This window comes from Fulmarus glacialis, unplaced genomic scaffold (assembly GCF_000690835.1).
Source record: "Fulmarus glacialis isolate BGI_N327 unplaced genomic scaffold, ASM69083v1 scaffold49748, whole genome shotgun sequence".
NCBI classification, from domain to species: domain Eukaryota; kingdom Metazoa; phylum Chordata; class Aves; order Procellariiformes; family Procellariidae; genus Fulmarus; species Fulmarus glacialis.
In genome coordinates, this window is record NW_009231101.1 from 14,768 (window position 1) to 32,063 (window position 17,296).

At 41.6% G+C, this 17,296-nt stretch overlaps 1 protein-coding gene across 1 annotated transcript in view; it reads right to left on the minus strand.

The window, feature by feature from the left end:
- Positions 1-16,380, minus strand: part of SNAPC4 (small nuclear RNA activating complex, polypeptide 4, 190kDa) — a gene marked incomplete at its 5' end in the record, with an annotated part of 16,797 nt that extends 417 nt beyond the window's left edge. The window contains 21 exons of the mRNA XM_009584446.1: positions 1,089-3,065; positions 3,129-3,199; positions 3,868-3,895; positions 4,134-4,232; positions 4,564-4,634; positions 4,740-4,980; positions 5,212-5,301; positions 6,250-6,642; positions 7,340-7,425; positions 8,055-8,149; positions 8,877-8,971; positions 9,257-9,363; positions 10,367-10,514; positions 10,747-10,911; positions 11,192-11,264; positions 11,852-11,956; positions 12,822-12,903; positions 13,432-13,510; positions 14,381-14,506; positions 15,049-15,207; positions 16,340-16,380. Coding sequence (XP_009582741.1) covers positions 1,089-3,065; positions 3,129-3,199; positions 3,868-3,895; positions 4,134-4,232; positions 4,564-4,634; positions 4,740-4,980; positions 5,212-5,301; positions 6,250-6,642; positions 7,340-7,425; positions 8,055-8,149; positions 8,877-8,971; positions 9,257-9,363; positions 10,367-10,514; positions 10,747-10,911; positions 11,192-11,264; positions 11,852-11,956; positions 12,822-12,903; positions 13,432-13,510; positions 14,381-14,506; positions 15,049-15,207; positions 16,340-16,380 — 4,331 coding nt within the window. The remainder of the gene's footprint in view (positions 1-1,088; positions 3,066-3,128; positions 3,200-3,867; positions 3,896-4,133; positions 4,233-4,563; positions 4,635-4,739; positions 4,981-5,211; positions 5,302-6,249; positions 6,643-7,339; positions 7,426-8,054; positions 8,150-8,876; positions 8,972-9,256; positions 9,364-10,366; positions 10,515-10,746; positions 10,912-11,191; positions 11,265-11,851; positions 11,957-12,821; positions 12,904-13,431; positions 13,511-14,380; positions 14,507-15,048; positions 15,208-16,339) is intronic.
- Between the last annotated feature and the right edge of the window lie 916 nt (positions 16,381-17,296).

The following is a 17,296-nucleotide window of genomic DNA, read 5'->3' on the forward strand; positions in this document are numbered from 1 at the left end:
GTAGTTTCTGTCTGTTCGTTACAGAGGTCGCGTGCACAACCATTCGTTAGAGAGGTTGCGCGCCTGCCACAAGTGATGTTTTAGCTTTCATTGCTGGAGCCAGACAGTGTCCCAGACAACACAGGTCAACACAAACTTGATTTCTTATAGAACATACCCCCACCACAAACTATTCACTGAAAAGCACCAAGAAAACAACCTGGCTATAGCCTTAATAAAAGGAGTGGGAGGGAGCCTGGTGGAAGATGACACAGAGCAGAGGTTGGCAGTAAGGCTATCAGGCAGTGAAGAATTGCTGGTGACTTTTGGACCAACTGCTTACAGTTCAAACTACACTGAACTTGGCCCAGACCCAAAAGTCAGAGCCAGAATAGAAAGATAACTGCTGCTTTTACTATGGGAAAGCTCTGATTTTTAGGCAGCTTTGCCATCTTTCTATAGAAACAGCCATTTACCTTGTTTATCCATCTTCATTAGTGTTTTGTTTGTTTATTTTGGAACCAATGAAATGCAAGTTTGAGCTACACAGCTTCCTGGCCTGCTCTGTAAGAAACAGTGCTGGGCAGTAATAGATTTAGCTTAAAAACCAGAGACTGATTTTAGGTTGACATTATGGCTTACATCAATCCATATACTCTAATAATCTCTAGTCATAAAACAATTCAGGACGAAAACCTCAAATGCAATAAGACGACTGTTTGCAATAACAGCAAACGTACATGATTTGCCCTCATATTATTGGGGTTTAAAGGACACATATAATGAAAAACAAGGGCCTGATTTCAAAAATACAACAGTCAGTGCAGCAGATTATAAACTGTAAGAGGAAGAGAGCTTTGATACCCACTTCTGGGAACTATCATGTCAAGTTTAACGTGCTACATAAAACACAGACTTTTACCCTTGTGAGGACTAAGGGCTCCCAGCTGAGCTAGAGCTTTTCCTTTTATCAGCTGCAAAACTATGCTTATTTAAAAGGACCAAATTTCTGCTACACTTAAGAACAGTAGGGGTTTCACCCTGGATTCCAGTGCAATATTTAGCCGGCAGTAACTTTCTGCTTTTAGTCCCAGGCACCTCTGTTTTACCTGATTTAGTAAATCAGCATCTTTGTCTCCAGGCTCATCACCAACTGCCCAATCCAACCGTACACCTGTTAATTCATTCCCACAACTCTCTTCCTCAGACATTTCCTTCTCGCTCTGCCACTCCTCTTCATCACTCTCTTCATATTGCTTCCTGCTGGCTGACAGAGTTGTTGTCACTTTTGGAGGAGGCAGAGTTGCTAGTACAGCTGGGAGTGTAAAAGCTGCTAGGAATCGGGCTTTCAGTAGGAGGTAAGCAGGGTTATCGCCGAGTTTCTGCTGCACCAGTTCTCCGATAGCGTGCAAATCAACCCCAGTGCCCTCATCCTGACTGGCATCAGAAGGCAGAAGACATGCTGCTTGCTCTTCTAGAGCTGCTTTCTGCAAAAGTAGCTGTGAGAGAGTTTTTAAGTTGCACAGAAAAGGTGGCAAATAAGGCAACCTGGTTTGCAGTGATGGTATCTGGACACCTTGTTTCCCATTCAGCCACTCCTTCACTAGCCCCTCATCTTCAAGGGAAATCAGGCTGAAGTCAAGTAGGTTCTTTTCTGCACTGGAAGTGGTTGGCTGCGGTGGACTGTCAGCAGGCTGCGTAGTCGGAGGTTTAGAGGCAATAGGTCTATTTTTCAATGCTTGTGCAGCAAAGCAATCAGAGTTCCTTGGGACTTTGTTATGGGGAACTGGATCTCCCGGCTGGAGCACAATCCCTTTCGTGATGATGCTTGGGTTGGAAGATGATCCGTTTGTTGTAATGGAGTCATGGCTCCTTCCCAAGCTAGTGAGACTTGACCCACATTGGGAATCAGACCCTTGAGTGCTTGCAGGTAGCTGTGTTTGGGGCAGCAGCGCAGCATGCAGGGTTGGTACATCAGGTGGAAGAGCAGTCTGAGCTGCAGAGGAGTCAGAAGCCTTGGAGAAGCCATCTGAACATGCAGGCGTTGCAGAAAAAGTGCTGGATGTGGTGCATCCAGGACTCACTGAGGTCACAGGTAAGAGGATTGTGGAATGGTTAGCTGTCTTTCCCAAAGGAACTCCTTCTGCTAACTGGGCACTTGGTGCTTTTGTCTCTGCACTGCTGGGGTGAGGCGTATTTGCTCCAGCTGGTACAGGAGGCACTCCTAAGCAAGAGATACTGCCATTGGAAGTCACAGTTGTCTGACATTGACTTCTCACAGCAGCAGCTGGCAGCCCTTGGGGAACACCCACCACAGTTTGTACAGCGGTGGGGAGCAAAGCCTGTGGCGTTATGACCCACGTGAAAGGCAGTATGCTGTTGGGAATCAAATGCGAGCCAGTTTGTGGAGTTACAAGAGCAGGCAATAGATTGACTGGCCTCTGTTGTGGTCCATTACTATTCAGCTCACAAGTAACTGGTGTGGAAAGAGACAATTTGTTGGTGCCAGACTCAATGCCAACAGGCACCACTGTAATCTGATGTGGCACAAAAGTTTGGTTTTGCAACACTACTGAAGCTGAGCTACCAGCTAGGACCTGACCATTGCCCCCTCCCTGATGTGGGGCCTTCTCTGCTGCAGCTGGATTCATGCCTGGAAAAACCCCTCCTTCAGGGCTACTTTCCAAAGCTTGCTCTTTTCGTTCCTTATTGGATTGTAGTTCTGTCCCTTGCGAGCAGCCAGGGCTTTCCCCAGTTTCTGGCACTGATGAGGAATGGTTTTCAAGCACAATAGCGGTAGAAGTTGAACCTGCAACAGAAGTAAATGCTGGCAACGGAGCTGGTACACACTGTACTTGGCTATTTGTACAACCAACTGCTGCAGGTTTGCTCCCTGCTTGTGCAGAAGGAATGATTTGCTGTGGTGGCTGCTGGATTATCAGAGGCCCTGAAACCAGCATCTGTGGGGCAACAAATACTGCCCGCTGCATAGCTTTCTTTGCCCGGGATTCTCTTAGCCGCTTCTCTCTCAGTAATTCTGAGACAGTTTTAGGCTTCTGCCTTTGCACTTGGGCTGGAAGAGCTCCCTGCATGGCAGGAGCGCTGGTCTCAAAGACTGCAGCGGAAGTCTCCCTTGCTTTTAAGGCAGCAGGTCTCCTGACAGCATTCCTTGGTATGCCTCTTCGGGAGTTCCTCTGAGTGCAAGATTGTGATGAATTGCCTACAGAGGAGAGGAAATAAAATTAAAAAAAAAAAGAAAAACAATTAAAAAGATTGAACAGTATTTTCAAAAGCCACTCCTTAGCTATTAAGCATCAAGTTCCCTGCACAGAAGTAGCAAAATTCCGGTTTGTGAGAGTTCCTACAACACTACAGTCTTGATTTAATCAAGCCCTGTCCTGACATTCTTCAGATAACTCTGATGCAGCAAGCTTACCACTTGTTCAGTAATGATGTAATTTTCCCCAGAAATCACAGATGGGCTAGGAACGCACCTTAACATCGCACACAAGGAATTGCACTGGTCAGCACTACACCGGCACTTCGCACCAGCCAGGATGACAACAACAAACTGGGGTTTTGGTCAGTGCCAGCATGTTCACTACAGCCTACAGCCAGCACCTTGCTGGAGAAAAGCGTAACAGCGATAGTCTACAGTACTGGTGGCTCAGTGCCACTGGTCCCCCAGCCCTTCAGTATTTTTTCAAGTCCTTACCAAAGGGTAACATATTTAGCCAATAACTGAAAATCCAAGAGCTAGCAAAAATGAGCATGACAATGTAGCTTTGTTCCAAAAGTTCTCCTTCAGTTAAATTGGTCATTAATGCAACGGTGATGAATTAAGTGAAAGTTCTTGCACATGATAAAAATAAATGTTCTGGTAGGTACCTGAAGAAGTCTCCGTATTTTGGGAAGCCTGCCAAAAAAATTATATTAAATTATACTTCTGAGATATCTAAAGATCATTAAAACAGCACAGATGTGAATCAAACCCACATCTGCCAACATCCTATACATTTTATTATGCTTCTGTACCAAAACAAACTGGTAACACACATACACAAACAGCACCACTGGCCACACACAATGAAAAAATGTCTACTTTAGTCAAGGCTTCAAGTGGGAAGAGCTTAGAAAAAGACCATGTGCAATACCTGCTGAGGCCTTCTTGCATTAGCCCTAAGAAGCTCTGACTGCCTTAGCCTTCTCTCACGAATAATCTTCATGCAGCCATTGGTATCAATCTGAAAGAGCTGCAAGATGAGAATTTCATTAAAATTTGACTGAGAACAAGAATGTTCTGCTAGAGCAAGTGACAATACAAGATGAATGGAAGAGGCTTCACTTCACATGCAAGATCCTGGGGACATTATTACACTTACAGAAAAAATCCTCACAATATTAGATTTTGGATGCAGGATTTATTTAAGAAACGTCATATGCAAGCCATGAGGTCAGATTAATCCAGTAATTAGATGATTACTTTAAGGAACAAAGATAAACCATTTATTTAAGCATCAAATACAGAAATAAAGATCACCACTGTTTGAAAGCAGATAATGTTACTTAGACAGTAAAACCTACCTGAATGAAAAGCGTGAACAGAGGAGTGCTCGTGAGACTGACTGACTTAATCTTCTCTTGAATAGAATCAGCTAGAAAAAAGTCCAACATCAAAATCAGCTGGGCATTCACTTACAAGGTGTCAGAAAGTAAGGACAAAAAGTAGGCGCGTACTATCCCTGATGGGTCACCACTACCTTTTGTCTGATGAAAAGCCATCTTCCCAGTTTGCAAGGTGCAAGGCAGTAGTACGTTGCCCACCCAAGGTGTCACTGCCATTAGAAGCTTTCTGTCAAGGTTCATTCTTCTCAAACGCTCTCTCTCTTGACGATAAGTTTTCTCCGTGATGTTCGGCAGCCCCTGAAGCTTCTGGCCAACAGAATTACTAACTCCGGATACTTTTGTTAAAACGGTCGCAGGTTTTAGTATCTTTGATTGCTGTGCATGAACAAATACATAATTAGAGTTCCAATTAGGAAGGTTCTACCATAATTAGTCCCAGGACAAACTATTCACAGGGCAGTCATGAAAAAAAAAAAAATTATGAGCTTTTCCTCTTGAGACTACAATGCAAGAAGATTTGTGATTCTATCAAAAAACATTTCCCCACTAAATACAGCCTGGCAGTGCTCACATCACAAGAGCAGACAAGACAGAAGAGGCACTCACAAGTTTCCTCTGAAAGCACGTGTTATTTCTTAGTACTCTTCTCACATTCTCCAGGGTAACCCGTAGCACTTGCTTTCCACATCTGGAAGCCTTAAAACAAAAGTGTACAAGAAAAAATAAAAGCAAAAGTATCTCACAGAAAACTTGCACTGACTATACACAGAAGGTACAAAAGTTTTCCAACACTGTTGGAAAGTTGTTGGAAGTATCTTATTAAATGAAATCAGCCCTGAAGTGCAGATGCTTACCTTACCTTTTAGTCCTTGTGCATTATTACAATACCAAATCTCTACTTCGTAAAAGCCTTTGTGTGAAGTATCTACAAAAGCCCATACTAAGGGTCAAAATCTATTGGATGATTCTCTTTGCATTTTTTGGCTTAACAGTACAAGGGAAGGAACACGAAGAGGTTTGGAAAAGCCACTGACTCTTCCCTAAACTTCTCCTAGTAAAATAATGCTGTATCTGTAATCAAAATTAAGGCACTTAGAACCCTTGCATACCATAACCCCCAGAACACACCACTTCTGTAACCAACAAACTTGTCATCAGTGCAATTGGCCCCGCAGTCTAGGGCACACGTGCAATTCTTAACACAAAAGTCAAAACATTTTTGCTTACATGAACTTAAACAGCAATTTTGACATTTCATATGTTGCTAAGGAGCATCATTCTGCAAAAATGTGCTAGGAGGGTTTGTACTGTTTCAGTGCCTGATTACTGGACAATTCACTGGACAATTCTGCTTTATGAAGATATAAAAAGTTTCGTTTCTGTGACACTATGGGCGGGAAAGAACACAGCTATTTTCTAGGTAATGCATGGTGAGGCAGTGCGAGAAATTTTTGTTTAATCCCACAGCTCAGTTTCCAACAGCACCCCCCAATGGCATGGTGAGAAAGCAGCCAACAGAGGCACAAAAAAGATGTTGCCATCTACTCATCGCATACTCTCTTTACTGCAGCAACTGCATGTCCTGGTCCCTTCTGATCTAAGCTCCAATCCCATCAAGAACAGACTGAGAATCTCAGGATTCACCTTGTTCATTACTTCTGTTGGATTCTTCACAATGATGTCCGTTGAATGTGGACGTGCAATGCCCTTCAGGAGGGTGTTCAACTCTGACGATTTATCGACAACTCTGTCTTTGTCTCCACCACACGTTGCACTTGGAACTTCACTGCTACTGGTCTTTGCATCAGCACTCGCAGGAGAGAAAAGGGATGGAGTTTGGTATCTTCCTTTGTTTGACTCCTGTGTATTTGTCCTTGTTGGTATCCACAAATCAATGCTGGGAAATGCACACTCCTCCTTGCTTGTTGTCTCCTCCTCTGAACTGTCTGCTAAGTCCAGTTCTATGTCTTCACTGCTACTCTCTGAAGAGCTGGAACTCTCTTGCACGTGTCGGCGTTTTGTTGGCCTAGATCTTTTCTTCTCAGTCAAAAAAAGCACAGACAAGTTTTAGCCAGTGTTCACCCCTGACTTGCAAATCTCTCAAATCAGTAAGTTAGGATAGTGGCCCATAAGACTTCTTAATCAGTAGGGTGTGACTTCCAAATGGATAGTTCTGCTTTACTTCTGCTAAGATTAACTAAATCCAGTACAATTGTCCAATTGCCTTTGGACACAGATTTTTACTTGTTTAGATGATTCTGTATGCAAAGAAAAAGCTACAGATAGAGACAAATTTGTGTTAAGAACTGGTGCACGTGGAAGTACAAACTAAGTACAGTGCCCCAACTCGACACATTCGGGTTTTCCCTAGGGCAGGTGCTTTGCCGATGGAAGCAAGACTATCTTTAACATGGTCTTAAGCAGCCATAATTTTAGCAGTGCCTGGTACCAAAACTGGCAACTCATGAGGTACATACATGAAAACCTAGGTATATTCCATCCTTACAGGCACTTCAAGGCAGTAAAGAAATTCTGGATAATACACAAATATATAGCAAATTAACTTCAGACCTTCAGAACAAAGGCTGCTTTTACACATCAAAAAATTAGACCATGAACATTAATTGTGTGAAATCAGTGTCAATTTTCGTATTGATTTCACAGGATTTCACTTTTAGTTTAGAGAATCTTAATTAAAGAGATGGGTGTGACACAGCAGGATTTTGTACAATACCTTAGATCCAATCATGAGTTTCCACTTGCTTAGACATTGGGAGCCAGTCCGATGTGGCAATTCAGAAGCTATTTTACTCCAGTGACCTAGAAAGGATGCAGAGTTGAACATACCTATTAATGCAACAAACTGAGCGACAGGCCTTTTCAGTGCAGAACATTATACACATATTATACATTTCCTTGTATAAGAGACAGTTACTACATGAATGGATCAAAACCTTAATATCCATTTGTGTTCTTCGATCAGACTTTGCACTACTATACACTCAGCTAAAGTTAGAAACTGCTAAAAGATGAACCAATAATGAAAACCCTAGGAGAACTACACAATCCCTTGCAGCAGTAAGAAAGCGCTTAGAAGAAAGCTTAAACTGAATGCTGAAAAGCTTCTATTTGTTAAGGAAAGTTGTCTTACAGAAAATAAGACAACTCTTTCACAGGCTGTTTAGAGGGGAACTCACCCCTCTAAACTGCCATAGCTCTGACACCTTGCTAACCCAGCTGTAGAACTCTTCACTACACAATCCCTCAATAACTGAATTTCCAGGAACAGACTACACAATATAAGGAAGGTTGCAATCATCAGTACAAAGCAGAGCCTGCTAGTATCAGCTGCAGGGTTTAAAATAAAAGAGGAGAAAACTTAAATGATAAATTCCTTAACAATACTTACTTCTCTAAACTTCTAAAGATTAAGCCACAGAAACACTTACCCAAGCCATGCTTTTGAACCAGTTCAATTAGCTGCTCCTCTTCCTCTAAACTCCACTTGCCTTTCTTTACATCACAGTGCAATGCTTTTAAATACCTTCAAAATGAAAACATTAAAGTAAGGAACATTCAGTCCTACTTGTACAGTTCCAATCATCACTGCATACTCCGAGGCTGAACAAAACCAGCATTCCTTAACAGATCTTTCCTTTTTCTAAGGGGTCCCATCCCTACTCCCTTAATACAGCACAGCTACAAGCTCTTTGTTCTCAAAAAGATCAGGCCACACGATAAAGAATTACAACAAGCAGTTGTAAAACAGGTCACTGAAATTAGGACGTACTGTACTCCGAGTCTCCTGAAGCTGGGTCCGAGGCTGAAAATTGCTCAGCACCTCATTATTGGTGTTCAGTCACAGGAAGTCACTGACTAGATCATTTTCACAGATACACAGACAATACACGGATGACAACTTTCCCTCCCTACATGCACTCATTCATGTTTAATGACCCCTTTCCTTTATTTTGAACAACACCCTCCCAACTTCTGCTAACCCACAGGCAACTATACTGAGGGAGTCGCATGCCATAAGCAACAATGCACTGTTCTGTTAAACTCAATTTCAACCTTTTGACTTTTGTTACTACAAATGCAGGGTTATGTGGCGACAATGTTAGAGACTATATTTAGACCATAACCACTTTTACAAAACAGCCCTTAAGGTGATGCTGGTTTAAGCAAATCAAACATATTTGTAAAATAAGTTGCATCTTGGCTCTGCGTAATAAACTTGAAAGCACAGTTGCTACATTTAGCATACTTACCGATCTCTGCACTGAGCATCACTCCTCCCTGGCACTTCTGTCCGAATTTTATACCAGTCACGCTCTCCATACTTCTTAACTGCAGCCAACAGCATCTATGTTAATCAGACAAAGCAAGAATTGAAATTCTCATCAGTAATAATCCTAATAGGCCTGGGACAGAAGCAGTTCTATTTGTTTCCACTATGTTGTAAATCTCTGAACAGAAGTGTTTAGGAGCTTCTAACCCTCTTGACTTGTAAACTGCCCACCTTGGTCCGTTTTATATTCCTTTGTGCCACTGTTAAAGCTCAGCTGTATATAGCCATGCAACACCTCAACAGTCTAACCTTCCCACTTTTTGCACCCTGCAATTCTAGGCATCAGAGAACGGGCCTTACAGCATCTTCCTCTGGTGTCCAGGGTCCTTTCTTCAAACTGGGGTCCACGCTCTTTGTCCATCGGTAAATCAGCTGAGCAGAATCTCTTCCTTCCATGTAATACGCAACTAGAAATGCAAAGGTGTACTTTAAAGTCTGTTCCAACGTTTCTTCCTTTACTTACATTGTAACTGCGATATTTTCAAGCAGTGGATTGCCATAAGCAGCATTTTAATCTCAGTTTAAATACTTAAACAATAGTACACAACAAGAATTGAAAGAGCATGGCATACACAAAATGTTACTATTTGTAATGGCATTATCCATACTAGACACATGATGACCCAACAATCCATCTTGCAACAACAGAGAACTAGCAAAGGTTTCAGCTCCAAGACGTATCTGACAGGTTCAAGACACCAGGTGTTATACTCACAGGCTTGGATTTAGGACCCCAGATACTTGGTTACTATTCTCAACTCTAATCCTCACTAGTCATACTGCCTCCCACACTAACTGAGGAACTGAAGCAGCAGTACTGGTCACCTAGAAAAGACTTCTGGGCACAGCACTGAAAACTGCCCAAACAGCTAGTCATGAATGAATACCGGCTTTCTAGGGAAGAACTCTGATGATTTTGCTACAAAAAACAAAGCTCACACAACCATCAGTACTTGGTAATAACTCTCAGCCAGTTTCAACCAAATTTCAAAGATCGATAAAGGTTCCAAGAGATACTAAGTTCTTGCTAATATAACGAAACTTCCAGGTAGGTACAGGAAAAGCATATATCACTGCTCCCACCAAGGAAAAAGAGAGGGAAGACTCAACCATCCCTTTCATTCATCTCACCAGTGGGGGGGGTTTAGAAATCAGTACATCTGTAGTTTCAGATGAGCCACAGCACTGTTGCCTTGCCTAAATCACAGGCTAGAACGGTAAGGTGGAAACACAGAACTGTGACTATCCTGGAAATGGAAACATTCATAGGAAATAAAACTTCATTAATTCCTTTAATCAGAGCAGGCTGGGTGCTCTGGTATCCAGAAACATTAACAGACATAAGCCTGGGAGAATGAAAAGAAAAAATTACAGGTGAATGGAAGACATTTTCACTTGTAGGTCACTTACTTTTCTTGTATGGGATATGACTTCCTACTCTCATCTCTCGAACAAGCTCTAAAAGCATCTGATCTTCACTTTTGGTCCATTCTTTCCTTTTCAAATCTTTGTTATAGATCTGATACTTCTGCAAGCACTGGAAAGGTGTCCTGTTTGTCTTAATACAATGAAAACATGAAAATGTTTTATATGTATAACTGGTTATTTATGAGGACAAAAACCAAGAGGAAAAGGCTAAAGTACCAAACTTCTTTGGTACTGTTCTTGAGCGCTTCTCAGAGAAGCATTAATTAACAATGAATTAACATTAACATTGTTTTCTGAAAATTGACATGAGGCACAGTTAAGTCAGAATTAACTGACTTGTCACCTCTTGTTTCTGACCTTACCCCCAACTCCTGGGCTATAGTCTGCCAGTCCAGATAACCATGTTTAGCAGCTATCTTCTTTAGCCTCTCTATTTCCTCCTCGGTCCATTCCTTTTTGTTGATGCTTGGATGCTCCCAGTTTTGCCAAAACTTCCTCAGTTCTTCGGAACTACGTTGTCCATCAAACTAAAAGAAACAGCAAAAGTCTGTTTTGTCTCGTAGCTGGGACTGAAACACCTGGACAGACAGGAATATCAATACAAGGAATGTATTTTGCATTCCAGATATGTCTTATTGTTAAGTTTTCCAGAATTAAATCATCAAATTTAACAAGTTGAGATCACGTAACAGTCAACTTCGAGAAATGCATGATGGGAACAGTGGATGCAAACTAGACCAGGTCAGGTAATTCTCAAGAGAAGGGAAACATATCAGAAGTAATAAAACAGCTGATCTCCCAACTTACGTGGATGTTTGAAATTTTCTCCCAGTCATGCTCATCAAATCTGTTTCCTAACAAGTCACTTTCTGGGAGTTGGCTAAAGCAGAAGGTACAAAGAAAGAACCACATTAAATGGTTAATTAAACAGTCACTTTGTCTTCCGGATCTTGCTTCATCTTACTTCTCCCACTGTTACTGATTTCCACAAGAACTGAACACTTACTATCTCAAAGCATCAGGCTCTTTAACACAGTAACTTTGCCCAGAACAATGCTTCTTCTTAAAAAACAGTCCCCTGCAAGATGATGTTGGTTTAGCAGGAGAAACAACTAATGCAATATGAAAATACGTTGCTCCAGACGTGTTAATGAGCAAAAGCTCAGAACTACTGAGCTCTCCACTTCCTTGCTGCTAAATCAAGAACAATTTACAACAGCACCCCTCTATACTGGGTATAGATACTAGATTTGTATATCAAGACCCAAAACACAACTCTTAGTAAAGAACTGTGGAGATGAGAGCTCTACAGAGTTTGACCAGCCCTTAATTTTTTGCAAGCCAACACAAATAAAGCTTTCTCCAAATGTCATTATCTAGAAGTACTCGAGGAAGAGGGAATTTTAAGAGGTAAACTCCAAGAACAGACTTTCTTTTTCACCAAGAAATAAAAAGAAGACTTCTCACTTAATTGCCTCTATTTCTTGCTCCACTTCTTTGATTTGCTTTTCCAAGATCTGTTTCTCCGTTTCAGTCTTGACTTTTTCCAGTTTCTGATTCCAATAACTCATCCTGTTCAAAGACACTTTTATCATTACTTAATATGACTAGATGGGAATGAGATCAATGACATCAGAAGATGTACGACAAAGATGGTTTCCCCATCAGTATTGTTAGTCCCTTCAAGTTTATTTCCATGCTACACAAAACTGTTGTTCTTCTAGGTTTTCCCACATGGCACACTCGTCGTCCTATTTTTGCCCCTTCAATGCAAATCACTGACCCAGAACAGGTCTCAGATTAATCATTTTGGTATTTACAGAGAGAACCACTGGTTGCTGCAACAGCAAAGACCATACCAGCTCCAGGCACAGAAAACTCTCGCTGGACACACCATTATGACTCGCTACATATCACAATTTCAGCTTCAAGCCCTGTAGACTATTTTAAGTTATACCACTGTGTCAATGGGAAGAAATAGATGGCTATAAAATGCCACAATACAAAACAAAACCTCTCCACCTGCCAGATACCTGCAAAACAATTATCAAGCGTTTACAACCCAACCCGAATGCTGTAACCTCTTACTTCCGGTCAGAAGATTGCAGTCCAAGACCCTTCGGTACCACATGCACACACAGATAATATAGGTATCAACAAAGAACGAACGATGCTGCTACCTACAACAGTGTCACCCTCTGCACTGGTGCCCACAGGACAGGGGAGTTTGAGGACCACTGCTGTAATTCACAGAGCGGCTCTCCCAGGCACAACTGTGATAGTCAAAGTATCTCTGCTGCATTTTGTAACCTTACCAAATTGCAAACAGTTAAAGCAAGAACTTGCTGAAGGAAGGTGGAATCTCCACATATATCCTCTCCTTCCTTCATATATAATGTTCTCATCAGGAAAAAGAAGATTTTTGCACAGTACTTACTTCAGTAACTTTGGCTGAAGCAGGCGCTGCAAGCGGTCACTTACTACTGATTTCTGCAATAACGTCTTCTCTCTGCTCTTCCCTAAACCAAACAAGGTAATTGAGCGTTCAGACATTAGTGCAAAACCACTGCCAAGAAAAAGAGAGACCCACTGCTTTCAATACCCCTGTTAAAGTTCCCCCAGGTCTTCAGTAAGAGTTCCGCTCCTAAATCACTAATGTCATGTATGACTTGGGCAAGTCGCAGCCTCTTGCTCAGTTTTAGTTCCAAAGAGACCTCAATAAAGATCATCACCCAGGTGTCTGTAACCATCTAGAGCTGTAAGTGTCCCTTGAACTTCTCTCATCTGAGCATTACCCTTGCACGATCTCATTTGGTTTTGGAGTGCTCACAGGAGTTGACGCATCAAAACAAATGCAAATGAAAGAAGGGAGTCATTAATCACTCACTGAAATAATTTATAGAGCATCCCATTTACTTGTAACTACTTTTTTTGTGGAGTCAAGTATGAAATATCAGAAGTGTTGATGTTTACCTGCAAATGAGGAGGGAACTTATACATTTGTTATAGTTCTTATAGAACACTGAACAGCATACAGAGTTACTTACATTTTGTTGAAAGCAGTTCTTCAAAGGATTTTATGCCCTGAGCTGCCTTTTCCTTGGCATCTTCATTGGAAGGAGGGCCCTAATGAAGATTAGAAGGGTTAGATACATTGGAAGAGTTAGATACACAGAAAAATTGCCCTTTGTTCTTAGAACTCTAGCATGAACCACTACAAAAAAGACTGGTAACTCAAACTTGTGCAAACTGTCACACTCAAATTGCTAAGTTACCTTTATTAGCACTAGCTCAGAGATATGTCAGAAGACATAAGAAAACAAATACAAATAGATACTTCAAGCAAGTAAGTTTGTTCATGGTTACACAGCACATTCTTAGCTCAGAGCCAGGCCTGCTCGCATTAGCTGACAGTTGGTTGAAGAAACATTTTGAACATGGGGACACTTATTATACGTTTGCACCTACTTAAGATGCTCTACCAGCTTGTATAGGATTTAGTAGAAAAATTACCAGTCATTGCTTGAATATTTTATTAATATATGTATGGTGACGGTTGACAGCTTAGCTACAACAAAAAGTCAAGATCTCCTTTTGGTAGCGACCCTTTAAAAACACATGAAAAAAGTAGTGACATTTGCCTCAGAAAACTCAGTTTCAAAGATAATCAGATTTCAATGAGTACTTTAAACAACAGCATGGAATTGGATTATAGAGATGAAGACAAAGAACCGAAGTTAAGTTGAAAACAAGAATGTTCAAGTGCCCCGTGGCTGGAATGTTGCTCCTCAGAACTCAGACATCACAGCCAGACATGGGTCGAACAAACATTTCCAAAAGAGGGTAAGTAAGCAACAAGTGAGAAAAAAAAGGTTTCAAACTGAGGAGTGACATTCACAGTTACACAGTTGAAACGTAACACAGTTTTAACATAGTTAGAATTTAAATCTATCATTGAAAGACGTATCAGTATGTAACCTAGTTACATTTACTTACAATTCCTGTTGTTTTATCCTTAAAGTATGGCTTCATAAAATGACCCAAAAATATATTTGCTGGTAGATTTCTACCATCTCCTGCCTTTGCTATTTTTGGACCACCGAGCTCGCACATGATTTCCTTCTGCAATACAAGAATTAAACAGTATCAGTGTCTCCTTCAAATTCCTAATTTCAGAGGGCAGTGGCTGAGCCATCACAGACATCCCAGACAGAATTCAAATTTGCAACACCAGACTGTAAATCAGTGTACATGTTAAAAACAGGATTTGGAACTTCCTAAGTTTGTACAGTATGCTGATGATGATTTAAAAAAAAAAAAAGTACTAACTTGCTACAACAAGCTAAAATGTAAGATATAAAATACCCTACTGGTAGCATTTTTGGTGATAAGAAAGCATGGAAACATCAGCCACTCAAAAGGCCAGTCAAGTGACATTGGTTTGAACTGCCATGAAGAAGATGAATCTGGTTCCCAGCCAAGCAAGCTGAGCACTGCAGCAGCATATGAATAAGGGACTATGACTGCTGCAGCTGATTCCACTGGCACCTGTGGTCGATTAAGAATGTCCTGGAAGGTTTTACTGGGCTTGATGGGCAGGGGAAGATGGCAAATGGCAACCCAGAAAAGCACAGGAATGAACATTTTACTCCTGTTTCGCTCACCTGCTGTTCTTTGTTTTGTGCAATGAGAAGCTCAACTTCCTCAATCTTTTCCTGGATAACTTCCTGGTATACATGGTTCATCTGCAGACATGTTTCTGGATCCTGTGGCAGACTACTTTCAATATCATCATCGCTACTGTCATCTTCTCTTTCCACTTCCTTGAAGCAAATAAGGCATTTGAGGGCAAGGGGGGAGGGGGGGAAGGGAAAGGGAGAAGAATGCTTGATTTAAAAGCAGGTATGTAACGTAATTATTTTTGTAACTCAATACTTCTATTATCTTACAAAACTGATTTTCAAATGAATTGGAGGCACGTAACTCTGTGTCTCTCCCTGGCAGTTGTTTTGAACGCTCCCAGAAGCAGAGTTACCAGCTTTGCCCAGCTCCCCTTTGCCCTGTTCATTAGTTCAGCCTGCTGCTATTTGAACCAAAGTCTGACTCCAAACCTTGCCAACACCTGGTCTTGTGCCATCAACTCCAAAACTGTAAGTAAACTGCAAAATAGTAGTACTTTACACTGGAGCTCTCTTACCTGCTAAATCTGTACTTCAGAACCACTCCTCCAAATTTGTGGACCTCATTTGTGAAGCACCTTCTACACCTGAGGTGTAGAAGCACCTCATTTGTGCTTCTACTGAAGCAATTCTTCCCTTACACGATTTATTACCACATGCTTCAGACACAAAGCAGGGCTGATTGCTTCATGAAAGTGCTCTGCACCTGAGTCCAAACTGCACCAGCAGATTTGTCTTCACAACCTAGCTTCTCCTTTCCTGTGCTGTACAGGTGTTAAGATATTTCTCTGCTAAATGTTCTTATATGAAGTCTGAGAAAATATTATGTTTAAAACAACACCAAAGGTAAACAGATTTGTCAAAACTCTTAGAAGTAATTTTCCCCTCATGTACAAACCCAGTATTATTCAGGTACAAAGAAGTAAAAAGACTTCTTGATCATTGCAAGCTGATGATTTCTTTCTTGTGTGCAATTGCCCTGTGACCTCCCCAGAAGCTGGTGTGTTTCCAGTGACAGAGATCAGCAAGCACTAGAGCAGTGAGGCCTCTGAGCCCTGTCATTTGTTTTCACATGAAGAAGTCTGTCTATTACACGTGAATAACAAAGTCCTCGGCAGCAATAACTAAATCTCCAGGTCTATTATTAATCCTTCCCAAGCTATGGAGTCAAGTCTAGCTAGCTGCTTAGATTTCCCCAGAACAGAGTGAAATTCCCCTTTCTCCTGCTACCTTCAACAGACAGATAGAAAGATATGCTTAAAGAGAAAATGATTACCATTTCAGCATGAGAATCTGAGTCATCATCTTCACCATCATCTGTTAGACAACAAAAATACAAAAAAGCTGACTGTAGTGGGATAAAAAAAGGAAAGGTTCAAAACCAAAGACTTTTCAATTAAAGCATACAGAATAAAGCACCACATAGTATCTTAGACATGACCATTAGAGTTTTTGGATACTGCCAATATTGTCAAGTAAAAATGAGATTTAGTTATACTCCACATATGCACTTTTTTGTTCTACAGTAGGAAAAAAGAGCAGCTCCTGATAACTATATCACGAATCAAGCTGCATCTTGGTCCTACACATCACAGTAAAATAAAGGCTCCAGAGTATGCAACCAAGTGAACATTCCAACCCAATAAAACCCACAAACTTTGTAAGCACCTAACAGCCTTCCCCACTCTTCAGCAATATCTGATTTTGCATTCAGTGTGGCTACACAGTTCTGACACACATTATTTGGCCTTGCATGATCAAAACACAGGTGGATGAAGCGACTGTGACAGCCACCAGAGGTATAGATACCCAAACTATTACCACCCCCTTTGCTTTGAAAAATTAATTTTAAGAGGCAGAGGCAGGCTGCGAGATGGAGTGGCTCACACAGCAGAGTTTGTGTTGTCCATTCAGACGGCGTGGAAACGGCTGGGATTTAACTATTGACAGCATCTGGCGGGCTGTTGCGTTTCATCAGTCAGCTCGTTACCACCTGCCCTGACTAGAAACCTCCATCAGGAGGCGTGATGGCTCTCTAAACCTTCCCCGCTAGCTTGCCATGGGTTTCATCATGAAAATATGCAAGACACCGTTGCAAGAGGCTTCTCCTGCAAGGACGCTTGCTAAGGAAAGCCCTGAGGAGATGCCTCGCCTCAATTCCTCCAGAATTCCTTCCCAGCACGGTCTGTGCGCAGCGCCTGGCAGAAACGGTGGGGTTAACACAAAAACGACG